The following is a 16,632-nucleotide window of genomic DNA, read 5'->3' on the forward strand; positions in this document are numbered from 1 at the left end:
ATTTTTTATTTTGGTTTGCTTGTGGCTAAATAATTCAACCCAACAACAGAAAACATGATTATTTGTTTTGTTTTACAGATTGAAGACATTAACTGGTTGATAGTCATGATGAAAAGCAATAATATTTAGATCAGTTTTTGTTTAACACCTTGATTATAATTTTTTTTTCCTGTTGAATACTCTTTACTGTGTATTATATGCATCTTTTAGTCTATTTGGTGTTTAAGTTATACTGTTGTTAAGAGTCTTGCCACTTTGCCAGTTCACTATTTTTAAGTAATTGCATAGTGTTAATTTAGTCATATAATCTATATTTCATAATGTTAATGTGAACATATCCCGCCCCCAAGATAGGTTAGTGCTAAGTAATAGCTTTATAAGAAGAAATTATATAAAGTGTTTGTATTTTATCGATTCTGTGGGAGAAACAACAAATCACTGTCATTTTTTTTCAGCCCAGCTATCCGAATCACCGATTCTTACACCAAATGCTAAGCGTAAACTGCCAGTAGATTCTCATGGTTTCTCAAGTAAGAAAAGGAGGTCCATCAAGCACAATTTTAACTTTGAGTTGTTGCCAAGTAATCTCTTCAGCAGCAGTTCTACGCCAGTATCAGGTAGCAAATAGAATTTATATAATTGAGTCATAACCATTAACATGAGTGCCTCTTCTGGGCAAGGTGCTGTTTCATATTAATACCAACCTTTGGGAGCCAGAGTTTTATTCTCCGTTTTGTCAAATCTCTCAATTTTTATAAAGTCCCCTAACTTAAAATAGACAGTGGTTCAGTATAATTAATGTGTGTGTGTGTGTGTGTGTCTGTTTTACTGCCATACCTCTTGAAACTTATGGGTCATTGTGGATAGCACTGGTGCTCAGATTTTATGTGATTGAACACCTTGAATTCTTCTTTAGTTACTTCTGGATTTCAAGCTGTGGCTGGATTGCTGTCTTCTGTTGATTTTTTTTTTTTTTTTTCTTTTGTCTTTTTAGGGCTGCACCTGCAGCATATGGAGGTTCCCAGGCTAGGGGTTGAATCAGAGCTGCAGCCCCTGCCCTATACCACAGCCACAGCAATGCCAGATCCGAGCAGTGTCTGCTACCCACACTGATAATGTTTAATGTTTAATCTTTAATTGGCAACTAAAAGTAAGAAATTGATACTTTTTAAAGTTGAGTTGGGTTATTTGACCCCTAAATATTCTAACCAGAAATTACGGGATTTTGTCATTGTTTAGGGGTAGAAATTAAGACTTTAAATCTAATTGTTTTAATATTTTATACTTTGAAAAGAAAGTAAGTATGCATAATCTCTTACATGTGGTTATTTTTATAGTTCACTTTGATACAAGCCCAGAAGGGTCATCTCAGGGTTCACTCTCTCCTGTAGCCATCAGTGGAAACCATTTGATCAGTACAGGCATGCTAAGGCGAAGTAAAAGGATTGCAAGCAAAAAAGTTTGCAGGTAATTATCCAGGACATTTATTTTGTTTTCACTGGATAAAAATTTGGTATATATAGTTAATAAAATATTTTGTGTCTTCCTATTGAGAGTCATATTTGAGTCATAATTTTAAAAAAACTCCTTTGCCTTTATAGTTCTTATTAATCAAGTGCATATTCTCCAGGGAAAGATTCCTACTTTGAGTCCATTTTACTTGTCCAAAATCCTATTTTGGAAGTTCCCGTGTGGCGCAGTGGGTTGAGGAACCATTGCTTCAGTTATGGTGCAGGTCACAACTGCAGCTTGAGTTCAGTCCCTGGCCCCAGAACTTCCACATGCTGACAGTGCTGCTAAAATAAAAAAATCCTGTTTTATGATGATGTGTGTAATTTTTAAATTTCCTATTAATGTAAAAAACTAGTGTATTCTAACCTGATTTATATGTGACTAAACTCTTAACAGGAAAGATCATTTTTATATGCAAATACAACATACATATATGGTATCTTAAACCTAGAAAATTATTACTCTGTTCAACTGCTAACAATGTGATTGGCTCTGGACTTCCAGTTTTTATTGTGTAGAAATTCCTTCAGTTCTTATGCTGTGAATTGATGTTTTTAATCCCATTCTTTCTAGGGTGGAATCAGGAAAAGCAGGCTGTTTCTCTCCTAAAATCAGCCGTAAAGAAAAGGTTCGAAGATCTCTTCGTTTGAAATTTAGTCTGGGGAAAAGTAGCAAAGATGGAGTAAGTGTCTTCACCATTTCATTGATATTTATATTAGCAAACGCTGAAGACCTGATGCTAAAAGACTCTCACCCCTGCCTCTCCTCCATTTACTGTCCCATTCTCTACTCCTCTTTATACCAAACTTTTACACTTGTGTTATCTCCAGTTCCTCCTTTTCTATTCTGCCTAAATCAGTTCATGTAGCTTCCATCTCCAGCACTCACTGAGACACTTCTCACAAGATCCCTCATGGATTGCTCAGATAGGTGAACAGATATCAGCCCTTGTTAGACTTGATCTGTCAGCAGCATGTAATGCGGCTGGTGACTTGCTCCTCTTTGGCATGCTTTCTTTCCTTGCTGCAGGGACACTTTAGTCTCATGGTTTTCTTCTTCACCAGTTAATTTTCCAATTCCCTTACATTGGAAGTCCAAAGCTTTGCCCTTGGATTTCTCCTTTCTTGACCCACTCTCAAGGTGATCATAAGCTTTAAAGGTCATGTATCACTTAATGTGTCAAGTTTATATCTCTAGTCCAAAATGTTCTCCTGAACAACGTGACTGTTTAACATCTACCCATTTGATCTCCTTACTTGGATGTTGATCCATTAGACATCTCAAGTGTAACCTACTCCAAATGGAGCTCCTGAGATGCATTTCTTCACTGCTGCTCTTTTTCCATTCCCCCACCCCCACTTTTACCTACAGTCTTTACCAATTCATTCTTCCAATCACTTGGTCCAAAAAACCATGCAGGCATTCTTGCCCCCTCACTTTCTCTCACATGCACTGTCTGAGCCATTGGGGAATCCTGTCTCACTTCTGCTTTCAGAGTCTATCCAGACTAACCATTTATCACTGGTTCTACATTTCTAATCTTCTCTAAGGTATGTCATTTGGAACTCAGATAACTACAGAAAGTTCCTGCTGGTAGGTCTACCTGCTACTGCCTTGATGCGGTACTAGAGCCAAAATTATTCTCTAAAAACCAGAGTTAAGTCATGTCAGTTCTTTGCTCAGAACCCTCCAGTCACTTGTTGCTTCACTCTGAGGGGGAAAAAAAGCCAAAGTCCTTACATTGACCTGCAGTGCTCCACATGATCTGTTCCTGGCCTCCCTCTCAGGGCTCTCCTGTTGCCACTTTCCCTTGCTCACTTAGCTTCATTCACGTTTGCCTCCTGCAGTTTCTTAAATGTGCCAGGCCTTGCTTCATCCCTAGAGACTGAATTGGCGTTTTCTTCTCCCTGTAATGTTCTTTCCCTTTTATACCTTCATGACTCTCTCTCTTGTTTTTCTCTACTCACAGATCATCTTCTGATCACTGTGGGTTTTGTTTTGTATTTTGTTTCTTTAATTTTTTTTTTTTTTTAAGGGCCGCATTGGTGGCATATGGAAGTTCCCAGGCTAGGGGTCAAATCGGAGCTACAGCCTCAGCCTACACCACAGCCATAGCAATGCCAGATCCAAGCCAAGTCTGCAACCTACACCACAGCTCATGTCAATGCCGGATCCTTAACCCACTGAGCAGGGCCAGGGATCAAACCCATGTCCTCATGGATATTAGTTGGGTTCTTTGTCACTGAGCCATAATAGGAACTCCTGATCACTGTTTAAAATTACATCCCCATCTTTCATCATTCCAAATGCTTACCTTGTTTGACTTTTCTCCATAGCACTTTTCATCTTATGTATTGTATAGTCTGCATTTATAAAATCTAAATCTAAATCTCCCTATTGAGAATATAAATTCCACGAGGGTAGAATTTTGGTCTGGTTTTTGCTTTTTCTTTTGTTTTTTGCTTTCTTTCATTCTTGTGAACAGGCCCTGGCACAGAGTCATCACAAAAAAAATTTTTTTAAGTTAATGTGTGAGGTTTTTATTTTAGATAGTAAAATATCCACTAATAGTCAAATCAAATGTTTACACTTTAATCAGCACGCATGCAAGTATATTGTGTTTGCTATAAAATTGTTCCGAAATTATATCTACCTATCCATCTAGCTATATACTTTTTAAATTAGCGATAGAGGATTTTGATAACTCCAAAATTTTACTTTGTCTTAATATTTTGAATTGACTAGGTTTAATTAACTATAGGCTAACCAAAACTTTTTCTTTTGCTTTTTTTTTCTGTACAGAATGCATGTTCTGGTGTCGATAGATCTGAAAATGTTGGTCGACGACTTGCAAGTCAACAAAGTTTAAAAAACAGGATTGAATCTGTAAAAACAGGTCTGCTTTTTAGCCCAGATATTGATGAAAGATTAACAAAAAAAGGTACATTTAATGGTATTGTTGGAGTTTCACCCCAAAAGACTAGTGTAGTTGTTTTTTAAAACTTTTCTTCCTGTTTTATTGATATAATTGACATATAACCTTTCGTTGCTTTCTTAATGATAAAATAAATATTAAGTAATTTGTTCTAGAAATTGAAAATTTGTGTTTGAGTAGTGAAAATATTTGAATTGGCAGTGTATTTTTTTATGAACCAATGGAGTATTTTTGTAAATGTAAATATAAAAATGTTCGACATTTATATATAAAAATTATTTATTTTAACAAATCTTCAATTCATCAGAATTAAATGCTTAGTATTTAATTTTTCATATATTTGAATAACATTTCAAAACTGGGTTAAATATAAATGATTAAAAACAACTGCTTTATTTTAGGTTCAAAAAAGATCAGTAAGTCTGAGGAAAACTTATTAACTCCAGAGCGGCCAGGTGGGAAAAGTTACCGGATGTCTTGGACAGGACCTAGTGGTTCAAGTTTTCAAGAAATAGATGGAAATGAAACTTCTCCAAAAGATGGAACTCTTGAGGTGGAAAACTCTTCTTTGGAGCCTGATATAATGCTTGAAAAGTCACCTGTTAGTGCCTATGAGCCCACCCCTTCTAATGTACACAATAAGCATAATAACAGCATAACTGGAAGCTCTCTTAGTGGGGATGAAAATAACTTGACAACAGAGACTGTGATGAAAATTCAGAAAGCATTTTCTGAATCTGGTAGTAATCTTCATGCATTGATAAATCATGGGCAGTCATCATTAACTAATGTGGAGAAAGTAAAATTCAATGAAACATCTTCTATTGAATATAGCCCAGAGAAAAATCTATTTGAAACTAATAATTTGACTGTGATAGAATCAAATGAACATCACACATATAAAGATGAAAATAGTTTTTCAGAAGGAGACTTATCACTACATCAAATGCAGAAATTGGATAGCGAAATCACTATAAAATGTTACTCAACTCAGATGAAGATAGAGCTAGAAAGCAGCATTCATTCACATATACCAAAAGATGACGTAAGCAAGCAAGAATTGCCCAGCGATGAACAAATAAAGCAAGAGTCCCCAGGGGATACACTAAATACGAAATTGAAGGAGAATGAAAATGTGATTGAATTACTGAAAAGCGCAGCTTCTAGGGAGGATGTGGCTAGCACCTCTTCCTCAGGGCAGCTTACATGTAACAACGCAAACGTGTCAAAGCCTAGGCCTGTGAGAATCGCTAAACAGCAGTCATTGGTGGAAACATGTGCTAAAACGGTTTCTGAACGTTTACAAATGACAGAGCATGGAAAGGTTTCTGACCATATACAGTGGTTTAACAAGCTTTCTTTAAATGAACCAAATCAAACAAAAGTTAAGTCACCTCTTAAGTTTCAGCGTACACCTGTCCGTCAGTCTGTCAGAAGAATTAATTCTTTGTTGGAGTATGGTGGACAACCTCCAAGGCATAAATTAGCAAGTCTTGGTGACACTGCTTCTCCTCTGGTTAAGTCAGTGAGCTGTGATAGTGCTCTTCCCTCTCATATAGAAAGTACTTCAAAAGACTCGTCTATTCCACGTACCAAATCAGGTCCAAAAGAACAGAAGTCTACATCATGCAAACAGACAAACACGGACATGATTTCAAAATCAAGCATGGAGTTAACTTGTACATCTTTCTCACAAATGAAGAGACACCCACACTCTGTGAATGCTTCTGTTAGATCTACCAGAGTTTGTAAACAGGAAGTGATATCTAATGGTCAAATTAAGGTTCCCTTGGATGATCTGACGAATCATGATATATCAAAATCTGTTGTAAATAATGATATGGGCTTTTCCATTGGCATAAATAATAACAAGATCCTTAGAAAACCTTCAGAAAAAGAGAGGGTCTGGTATAAAGGTTCCCCAAAAAATCCTATTGGAAAAGCTCAACTACTACCATCAAGTAAACCTGTAGACTTGTAATTGGTAAATGTTACACCTGTCATTAATGTAAATAAAATTAGCAGTTGATGATATGACTTGCAAGGTAATCTACACATTAGTTTGTAGCTCAGAATGATTGTTATGTTATAGATTTTAATTTCATTGCACAAACAACTTGAATTCTTAAGCTTGTATAAATGATGACTTTGTTATTCTTAATTATGGCAATATTTGAGCTTTTTAATTTTTTTGTGATCTCTTAAAGCAGAGGTTACACTTTTTTAAAGAAATTGTTGAATGGGTTTATAAGAAATTAATATTTGAAAATTGCATGAACTTTATTTTTTAACTTGTGATAGGAAGAATAGAATGAGTTGTGCCTATTACCTGTTACTCCTAAGGCAGACGGGGTTTCCCCAAGAAATTTCTAACACAGAGATGAGCCCTGCAAATCTAATTTCTCGAATTCCATTGATGTTTATTGTCTTCATAAAAATCCCTAGAAATGCATTTGCTTCAATAGCATCTTAATCCTTTATTCCTTTTGGGGACAGAGTGCTTAGGTTTATATTGTCTATAGTTGTGTATGCTGTGTTCACTTGAAGTAAGAATAATGGCTAATGCAGAATGATGAAAAGTATGCCCATATAGTATGATGCTGCAGAAGTAACTGATGACTTTTTAAGCCATACTGTATTGTTAAAGTTAATTTGCACAAGAGATACATTTGTATCTCTTTTGTTCAACAAAGAACTTAAAATTATTTAAGGAGGAGTAATTAAGCTTGGAAGATTTTAATCAAGGTGATTGCTTACCTGCAGATGCTTGATTTTAGAATTTGAAGTGGTTGATACCCCTCTGTACATATACTTTAGATTTTAACACTTTGGATTCTTTCAGGAGCCTGTGATGGTTTTGTCTTGTGTGTAAATGTTATTTATTTAGTAGAGACATTAAAGATAACATTCTGGAAAATGACTTGCCTGAGATTCTAGTAAGATTTTCAAGTACCTTTTAGAATTTGACCCAAATTGTCAAGCAAATCTATATAAATTTACATTTTAAATTATTAGAAATAAATCTTTAAGGAAAGAATACTATCAACAGTAGAGATAGTATTGTCAAGCAATACTATATAAATTTACATTTTAAATTATTAGAAATAAATCTTTAAGGAAAGAATACTATCAACTGTGGCTAAGTGGAAATGAATCAGACTAGCATCCATGAGGACGCAGGTTCAATCCCTGGCCTTGCTCAGTGGATTAAAGATCCAGCGTTGCTGTGAGCTGTGGTGTAGGTCACAGATGTGGCTTGGATATGGCATTGCTGTGGCTGTGGTGTAGGCCAGGGACTACAGCTCCAATTCGACCCCTAACCTGGGAACCTCCATATGCTGCAGATGCGGCCCTAAAAAGACAAAAACAAACAAAACAAAACAAAAACAACCCAGTAGACCATATTCTCCAAGTTTTAGAGGAAGGAATATGCATGCAGAATCAACCACTAAAGATAGTTTTGCTGGCCAGTTGGTAGAATACCACATTCAAAGGTTAGGGCAGCTTGGGCTGTCGGATGGAAATCCTGTGAAGTCAGATTGTTATGATCAGTATACAACTATAGATGTGATAAATTCATTTGAGTAATAAAAAAAAAAAGTTTAGGGCAAAAGAGAACCATGTTTCACACCACGCAGCAACCAGGCAGCGTGTGTGTGATGTGTTAGGAATTTAAAGTCCTCAGAGGATTGTTTTAGTAAGCTCTCCTTGATAGAAGTACATATATGTTATTTCAAAGCTATTTCCTATTTCTATATTCATTAACTAGGAACTGACCCGTTCTCAGAACTAACAATTATTTACTTATATAAAGACTGTAAAAATCAATAGATATAAACATCATGTTTATCTGACATCAGAATAGGTTTTTTTAATATAGAATGGGTATGCATTTCAGATGGTTTTGGTATATTTCTAATAGTGGATATAGAAAATATTCAAATCCTGAGATGTTTATTGTCTAATTCAAAGCAGTTTTTTTAACTATAAAAAGTGTATTAATACCCTTTTATGTCCACTGGTGTGAGTGAAATGTTGAAAGACTAATTCAGTAAGAAGGCATAATGAAATTAGCTGTACAAATCACCTGAATTAGTGGCTTTTCTGAGGGATTAATCAGTAATCAATAATGGAAGATATTTATAAAAACTTTCACACATCATTCCCATTTTTTGTTAGCTGAAAGCTGTAATTTGGGTAAAGGATCATGAAGGTGAAAAACTTGCAGTTACGGTAATTGGAGAGTCAGGAAATTTTAGTTTTAGCCTTGATTTAATACCCCTATTTTTCTTTTTATTTTTCTTTTTTTTTTTTTTTTTTGCTTTTTAGGGCCGCACTTGTCCCATATGGAGTTTCCCAGGCTAGGGGTCAAATCAGAGCTACCGCCTCTGGCCTATGTCACAGCCACAGCAATTCGGGATCCCAGCCGTGTCTGTGACCTACACCACAGCTCACGGCAAGGACAGATCCTTAACCCACTGAGCAAAGCCAGGGATCGAACCTGTGTCCTCATGGATCCCAGTCAAATTCATTTCTGCTGCGCCATGGCTGCAACTCCCTGACAACCTATAGCCTCTTAACCAGAAGGCTGGGTACCAGGTTTCCAGAATCCTCTAATATTTATAGGCTTGAAGTCTAGTTGGCCCCCTACTGATTTCATTCCATAACTGCAAGAAGTCCTTCCCGTTTCTCAATAGATTGCCGGACAAAAGGCACAAACCTTGCACTCTGGTGATCAGTAACACTTTATTTTGCTCAGCACATTATTCTTGGCGAAAACCTCTAGGTAGTTTTTTTTGTTTTTTCCTTCTTTTTAGGGCCACACCCTCAGCATATGCAGGTTCCCAGGCTAGGGGTCCAATTGGAGCTGCAGTTGCCAACCTACACCACAGCCACAGCAACACAAGATCCAGGCCTTGTCTGTGACCTACACCACAGCTCACGGCAATGTCAGATCCTTAACCCACTGAGCAAGGCCAGGGATCAAACCTGAAACATGGTTCCCAGTCAGATTTATTTCTACTGCACCATGACAGGAACGCCAATATCCTTATTTTCATTTTTTCCATATACAAAATAGAGATAATTTTACTAATCTCATGGGGATACTTGATCAAATGATATACAAACAACAAAGTTAGTGTCTGGACATGTGCAGAAACTTCAAGGACTATTTTCACTTAGTTCTTACAGGTAAAGATCTAATATTAATTTGATTATTATGAGCAACAAATTATATATAGAACTTAATAGACTGCTTGGCAACATTCTAGTCGGATTCGATAACCACTGAGCCATGACGGGAACTCCATGGCAACATTCTACAATCACTAAAAATTTAATATAGGATTTTGAAAATCACCAGGCCCAGGCCCAGATGTCACATGAAGCATAAACATTTTAGTGTATTTCTGTCAACTTTCCATTCCACACAAAGGCAATAAATTGTAATGGATTCTCCATTTTTCCAAGCACAGAATGAAGAAACAAGTAACATAAGGTAAAATTCAGAATTGAAAAAAAAAAAAACTCAGGATGTGTGAATAAAAAATATATTAAACCCCAGCATGGTCTTTGAGCCTAGAAGCAATAGACAGTACTTGTCCTACTGACTTAGCATGCACTGAAACAAAAGCTGGAAATGGAAGAGCACCCATGGAAGAAAAGGTGGTAGGAAGGAGGCTGGCTTCAAACCAAAAGACCACAGTGTCTCATAAATGAATTCTGCAGGTGCCTCTTCACTGCATAAAATAACTGTAGATGATAATGGATTTGGGGACTAGAGCCAGGTACAGAGTTCAGGATTCAAGATACTTATTCTTGGACCTCCAGGTACTTTACTCATCCCCAGTCTTGAAAGAGATACTATGTTCACGGTATGGTTTTACACTTCGATTCCTGTGTTTGAACAAAACTCAAGTGTTCAAAATTTTCCAGTATTTTAACAAGGAGCATTCTGGATCTACCTGGATATATTTCTGCCATGTGCAGGGAGTATGGCTTCTCTTGAGGCCAAAGAAATTCTCCTTGATAGTTGGAGTGGAAGTTGGAAAATAACACTCAAAATTAATATTCTTAGAGGTTTTCACATGGTTTTGATTTATCATTTAACAGGAATTTCTAGCATCTTGTATTAAATGTCCCCCTAGTTTTTCTGCTCAATGAAAAGTCTTTAGAAAGCACTCCCAGTAAATTCTCAGGGCCTTTAATTCTTGTCTCCCCTGTCATTGCCACATGGCCTCTTTTCAAGCTAAAAGACTTTAAAACAACATAAAAAGGCTGGAAGACGACACAATTAAGTACTCTATTGAGGGCAAAGGGCAGAAGTGGCCAGGCGATCTGGGCACACTGTTTAGATACCTGCTAGAGAAAATGTTAATTTCCGTAGGGGTCGGTAGCGGGAGAGGGTCTCCAGGAGGTGTACTTAGAACCCGTGGGTGGATGGAACAAGCATCTCGGTTGCTTTCTGAGCAGTGCTGGCCAGGCGGCCTCCACCTGCTGGAGGAGGGGCTGGGGCGGGGCTAAGATGAGAAAAGAGGTGACGCAGGAGCTACCCAGATTACCCGACTTCCCGCCCGACCCCTACTGAGGCACAGACCGTTGTGGGTTCCTCCAGCTGCCACTCGGTAAGTCCTGCGCTGAGGTCGGCTTGACCTCCTGCCGCCTCTCCGCCCCCAAGAAATGGGTTTTTCTCCGCGATCCGGAGTGGGGGAGGGCGTCCTGATGGAATCCTGGAGCTGAAGGCTGGGGGCAGACAAAGGATGGGTGAGGGAATTGGAGGTTCGGCTGTAGATAAGAGAGAAAGAGGAAGAAGATTGGCTAGCTCAGCAGATCAGAAAGATGTTGGCTGGGGGGTGTTAATGAAACAAAGATATCCTGCATTAAGGGTGGAGGAGGGGAAGATGAAGATGGCTGGAGAAGCTGGTGTCTGCCTCCGGCCTTTTTGTCAGAATTGCAGGCTTTGCTCTCAGCTCTTTGGGGGACAAGGTTTTCTATCTAGTAGTGGCTTTTAAATAAGACTTTTCCTCTGCAGAAATTGAAATTGGGGTTATCAATATTGCCATTTCGGGGAAGAAATGCATGCCACCACCACCTCTCCCTTCTCTCATAGAAGAATGGTCAAAAGAGAGTCTGCCTGCCCCCCTGCCCACCCTGCCTGAAGTGTCCACCCTCAGGCTCAGCAGCTGCAGAGGGAAGCTGAGTGAATATTTGTCCTCAGTTTCCAGCAGACTTCTGCCTCCATAGAAGCCAACATGCAGGGCAGGTTGACTACCCTGACTAGTTTTTCTCTCTCCTTCACCCATTCTTTCTCACCACCTTCAGTCCCCCAAATTCTAACCTCCAGAACAGCAAGGCAATATTGCTAACATGACAATAGCAGTTGAGGGGGCTTTGTGCCTGGCATTGCGCTGTTACATGTGCTCCCACATGTACCTTCACAGTAACCCTCTAAGACAGACGCTTTCTCCTCCCTTTTTGCAGAGAGCTGAGGCATTTGCCCAAGCTCCTCCGGCCAGCATCCCTTATCTCCCGCACCAGAGGCCTGAGCTATGTGTATTCTCAGCCCCCCTCAGGATCTCAAAAGTGTTAGCTGTTGGCTCAGATGTTCCCCTCCACCACTCCTAAGCTTTCTGTGCTTCCTTACCATTTGGTCTTCCAACTGCTTCCCGTGAATCTTTTCTTCCTCGAGACGAGAAAAGTCAAGATGTCACTTTCCCTGCCTCTTTCTCAAAATTAAAGCAAATGTTTGTTGTTGTTTGCTTTAGTAAGAGAGGGAGCGAGTGGCAGGGAAGGGGAAATGCAGAACTTCCAGGGAGCTACAAGGACAGTAAGAAATGAATGAGAACTGCCTTTCCAGTCTAGTCTTCCTGAGAATGAGACAACAGAGGGAACTGGCCATCTTGGACTGTTCTTTTTTCCTTTTTGTTAAAGACTTTTATTTTTTTCTATGCTAGTTGATTTACAATGTTCTGTCAATATCTGCTGCACAGCAGTGACTCAGTCATATATATATATATATATATGCATGTGTGTGTATATATATATTTATACACATACATACATTATTTTTCTCACATTGTCCTCCGTCATATTCCATCACAAGTGACTAGATAGAGTTCCCTGTGGCTGACTGTTCTGTTCTGTTTCTTTAATACCTTCTCACAGCAGATGTCCTGGCTAAAGTGGGCACCTAAAAGGCCTAAGCAAACTCTTAAGGATTTTTCACTGCAGTCCCATTCTGGGTGGTCCTTGAATCACTTCCTGGAATGACTGTGTGATTGCATCATCACAGTTGCCAATTGTGGCCAATTGATATATGTTTGGTCTTTTTTTTTTTTTTTTTTTTCTTCCCTGCAGGTTAAAAATGGTCTCCAGGATGGTTTCTACCATGCTGTCTGGCCTAGTGTTGTGGCTGACATTTGGATGGACTCCAGCATTGGCTTATAGCCCGAGGACCCCTGACCGGGTCTCAGAAACAGATATCCAGAGGCTGCTCCATGGCGTGATGGAGCAGCTGGGCATTGCCAGGCCACGGGTAGAGTATCCAGCTCACCAGGCCATGAATCTTGTGGGCCCACAGAGCATCGAAGGTATTTACTGTATTCTGCCAGTTTGCAGTTTCCATTAGCAGTGAAATAATAGCTAGTACAGAATCTCTACTTTCTCCCTCTGTTTTCCCTTTTCTTCTTTACTGCGCAGTATATACATACAGCCATCCACGTGAGAATATAAGTCCTGTGAGAGCAGGAGCCTTGTCTAATTCACAGCTATAGCCCAGCATCTAGCACAAAGTCTGGTATATTGACACTTATGAAGTGAATGAAGGAGCATCTAGTGTTATCACTAAAAAAGACTAGAACCCAGACCCCACGTCTTTTCCTAAACTGATCTCTGGCAAGTTGTGCCCTTAGCTGGCTACCCAAGTGATCTGTATTTGTAAAAGATCCTCGAAATACAAAGATCTTAAAGGATCTGATTTGATTCATAGGGACGACATCAGATAAACCCAAAAGGAGCCAGAAGAGGTACTGACGTTGAATTGATGTTGGAGTTCCCAGGTGGAGCAGTGGGTTAAGGATCCAGCATTGTCACTGCTGTGGTTCTGGTTGCTGCTGTGGTGTGGGTTCAGTCCCTGGCCCTGGAACTTCTGCATGCCAAGAGCATAGCCAAAAAAAAGTTTATGTTAAAAAGTTTTAAAAATATTATTTAAAAATGTAATAAATATTAATGTAATTGTTTTAGGATAGTAAGACCACTTTCCCCCTGAAGTTTTCTAAGTTTCTGGCAATGTGGTTGTAATACTTTTATTAGAAAGTAGTACTCTTTTGTTTAGTGGTTTATTTATAGAGAGAATCTGAGTCTAGTTCTTATGAAGTGGTAATGAGCAGCTTTTAAGAGCAGATGCCTTATTTCCATGCCTTGCTTTGTATCGCTCTGATTCTGAACACACCTTTTCCACCGAGGTGGAGCCCTAAAGCAGTAGCATGATTAGTTTAAACACAAGCGAGTACCTCAAGTGTTTGCTCACAGGAGTGGGTCCTAAGGAAAAAGTTGAATTATTTCTCTGAGCCTTGTCAAAACACACACCCAGCAAATGCTATTTGATTTTGCATAATTTTGCCTGAGCCCATAATTTCCTAAACAGCTCTCTGCCTTTGAGTCCTGGGAATGCCATGAATATTATGGATGTATGATTCTCACTTCTGTCTTGTTACCTAAAGTGTTAAGACATCAAGTAACACTAACTCTGTGGGATTGTTGTCTGTTTAGGCTGACATTTGATTTCAGGAATGGATTAACACAGATGATTTGAATCAGAAGCCTGCAAACCTAGCACAGGTCTTGAAGCAAAACAAATCAGACAGAGCTACACACCATCCCTTCTGGGAAGAATTTATATCCTTTCCAGCACCTGCTACCACCTAGGGCTTCAAGTTCACCTGCCCATTTCAGACCAGCTCTTTCGAGACAGTAAATATCTGCCCTTTTAACAGTGTTTGTTTAGTCATCCAGTTGTTGCCATGGTGATGGCTTTCCGAGGTTCCCATTAATACTGGAGGCCTGATTATCTGTGTGGAAAAAAACCCCAGAAATTCTCTGGGCATCCAGAGCCACATTTTCTTCACTCAGTGGCCAGCTCTTCAGCATCGGCTCTATGCCAGCTCCTGTATAGGATACTGGGGTGCTTCTGCCCCAAAAGAATCTCACTCTGGGGTGCAAGGGGTGAGAGGTTATTACAGTGCCTCATGGTCAGTGTTTTGATAGATCATAGGCAAGCTGCTGCCATGGAAGAGAAGAAAAGAGGAATTTATTCTGCTCAGGAGTGGTGGGGGTAAGGAAATACTTCTTTGAAGAAGCAACATTTTGGAGTTCCTGTTGTGGCTCAGTGTTTAATTAACTGACTGGCATCCCTGAGAACTCAGGTTCGCTCCCTGGCCTCGCTCAGTGGGTTGGGGATCCGGCATTGCTGTGAGCTGTGGTGTAGGTTGCAGACGTGGCTTGGATCCTGCATTGCTGTGGCTGTGGTGTAGGCTGGCAGCTACAGCTCCAATTTGACCCCTAGCATGGGAACCATATGTTGGGGTGCAGCCCAAAAAGGAAAAAAAAAAAAAAAGAAGAAGACGAAGGAATGGCAAGTGAAAAGGCATAGAGGTCTGAACAGGCATAACAGGCATGATTTAGAACAATTCTGAATTTAAAACTGTTTTCATTATTACCCTTGGGCTAATGTGACATCATGTTTGGTCTCCTCTAACAGTGTCTAGAAGGGATGGACATTGGCTTTTGTTTTAATATTCTGTTACTGTGTCAAAATGTCCATATATTTCATAGCTTAACACAATACCCACTTACTGTCTCACAGTTTCCTTTGGTCTGGAGTTGGACAAGGATTACCTGGGCCCTTTGCTCAGTCTCCTCAGGCTGACATCACAGTATTGACAAGAGAGGCAGTGTTGGCTGGAGCTTGGGGTTTTCTTCCAATGTCATTAACGTTGTTGCAGAATTCAGCTTTTTTGCTCTTGGGGCACCAAGGTCCCCTTTTTCTTACTGACTTTGAGCGGGGTCCCTTTCAGCTCTTGGAGGCCACCTTCAGGTTGGTTGTAAGCCACTGGCCCTTTTGCAACATGGCACTTTATTTCCTCAAAGAGAGAGGGAGAAGATCCTTTCAGTCTGCTAACCGAAATATAGTATAATTATGGGAGCGACCACCCCACTGCCTTGTGTCATTTATCAAGGGAGTGGTAGCCCACTGTAGGCACAGGGCCTCCCCGTGCTCAAAGGCAGAGGATTCTAGTACACAAATAAGTGAGGATCTTGGGAGTCATCTTAAAATTCTGCCTATGACAGCTTGAGTGCAAGCCAACAAAGAAACTAGTCCAAAGACATGAGGGGAAAAGGAAACAAGAAGCCCAGGTTTTTTTCCCCAGTCCTGGACTTTGGTATTTAATGTATGGGGTGGTCTGCTTCTTGTTCATGTGAATGTAGGATTGCTTCAAATCATCCATTTATTTGCATTGTCTCTGCTCAGAAATTCGGTCATGCTCATGCCCAGTTGTCTGACGGATGCAAGTAATATCTTCTATATCCCTTCACTGCTGTTGTTTTGAGGATTTTATTATGAAGGACAAAGTGAGAAACGTTTTTCTAATTTTTATAGAAAGAATACACATAATAAGAGTTCCCATTGTTGCTCAGTGGTAACCAACATGACTAGGATCCATGAGGATGCGGGTTCAATCCCTGGCCTCGCTCAGTGGGTTAAGAATCTTGTGTTGCCGTGAGCTGTGATGTAGGTCGCAGGCACTGCTGGGATCCCACGTTGCTGTGGCTGTGGTGTAGGCTGACAGCTGTAGCTCTGATTCAACCTAGTCTGGGAACTTTCCATAGGCTTTGGGTGTGGCCCTAAAAAGACCAAAAAAAAAAAAAAAAAGAATACACATAATAGGCATCATGTGTATTCTGGCATGAATTTTAACACACATGTAATATCAACTCTTCCCAAAGATACCTGGATTTAAATGTCAGCTCCATCATTTATTAGTAATGTAACCTTGAGCAAATTACTTAACTTCATTAAGCTTCTGTTTAGCTGGGGGGGGGAATAGGATTTATTTACTTATTTATTTTCATTTCTTAAAATCTTACTGAAATATAGTTGATTTATGTTATTGTGATAATTTCTG

General features: G+C 39.5%; 2 protein-coding genes across 14 annotated transcripts in view; both read left to right on the forward strand.

Moving 5' to 3' along the window:
* The window catches only part of ARHGAP11A (Rho GTPase activating protein 11A), a 144,212-nt gene extending 136,848 nt beyond the window's left edge, over positions 1 to 7,364 (forward strand). For all 12 annotated transcript variants that reach the window (XM_084975318.1, XM_084975348.1, XM_084975338.1 and 9 more), the window contains 5 exons: positions 456 to 617; positions 1,338 to 1,467; positions 2,086 to 2,194; positions 4,315 to 4,453; positions 4,849 to 7,364. In XM_084975318.1, the coding sequence (XP_084831444.1) occupies positions 456 to 617; positions 1,338 to 1,467; positions 2,086 to 2,194; positions 4,315 to 4,453; positions 4,849 to 6,428 (2,120 nt within the window). In that variant the 3' untranslated portion in view covers positions 6,429 to 7,364. The remainder of the gene's footprint in view (positions 1 to 455; positions 618 to 1,337; positions 1,468 to 2,085; positions 2,195 to 4,314; positions 4,454 to 4,848) is intronic.
* Positions 7,365 to 11,012: 3,648 nt separating this feature from the next.
* SCG5 (secretogranin V) overlaps positions 11,013 to 16,632 on the forward strand; it is a 67,584-nt gene continuing 61,964 nt past the window's right edge. Inside the window, exons 1-2 of one of the 2 annotated variants that reach the window (XM_021082727.2) lie at positions 11,013 to 11,073; positions 12,806 to 13,038. In XM_021082727.2, the coding sequence (XP_020938386.1) occupies positions 12,813 to 13,038 (226 nt within the window). In that variant the 5' untranslated portion in view covers positions 11,013 to 11,073; positions 12,806 to 12,812. The remainder of the gene's footprint in view (positions 11,074 to 12,805; positions 13,039 to 16,632) is intronic. The other variant, NM_001105287.1, reaches the window with a different exon arrangement.

This window comes from Sus scrofa, chromosome 1, assembly GCF_054392235.1.
Source record: "Sus scrofa isolate SSC_HxYL_T2T_F1_AM1 chromosome 1, Sscrofa_HxYL_maternal_Yorkshire_Landrace_v2.0, whole genome shotgun sequence".
Lineage (NCBI taxonomy): Eukaryota > Metazoa > Chordata > Mammalia > Artiodactyla > Suidae > Sus > Sus scrofa.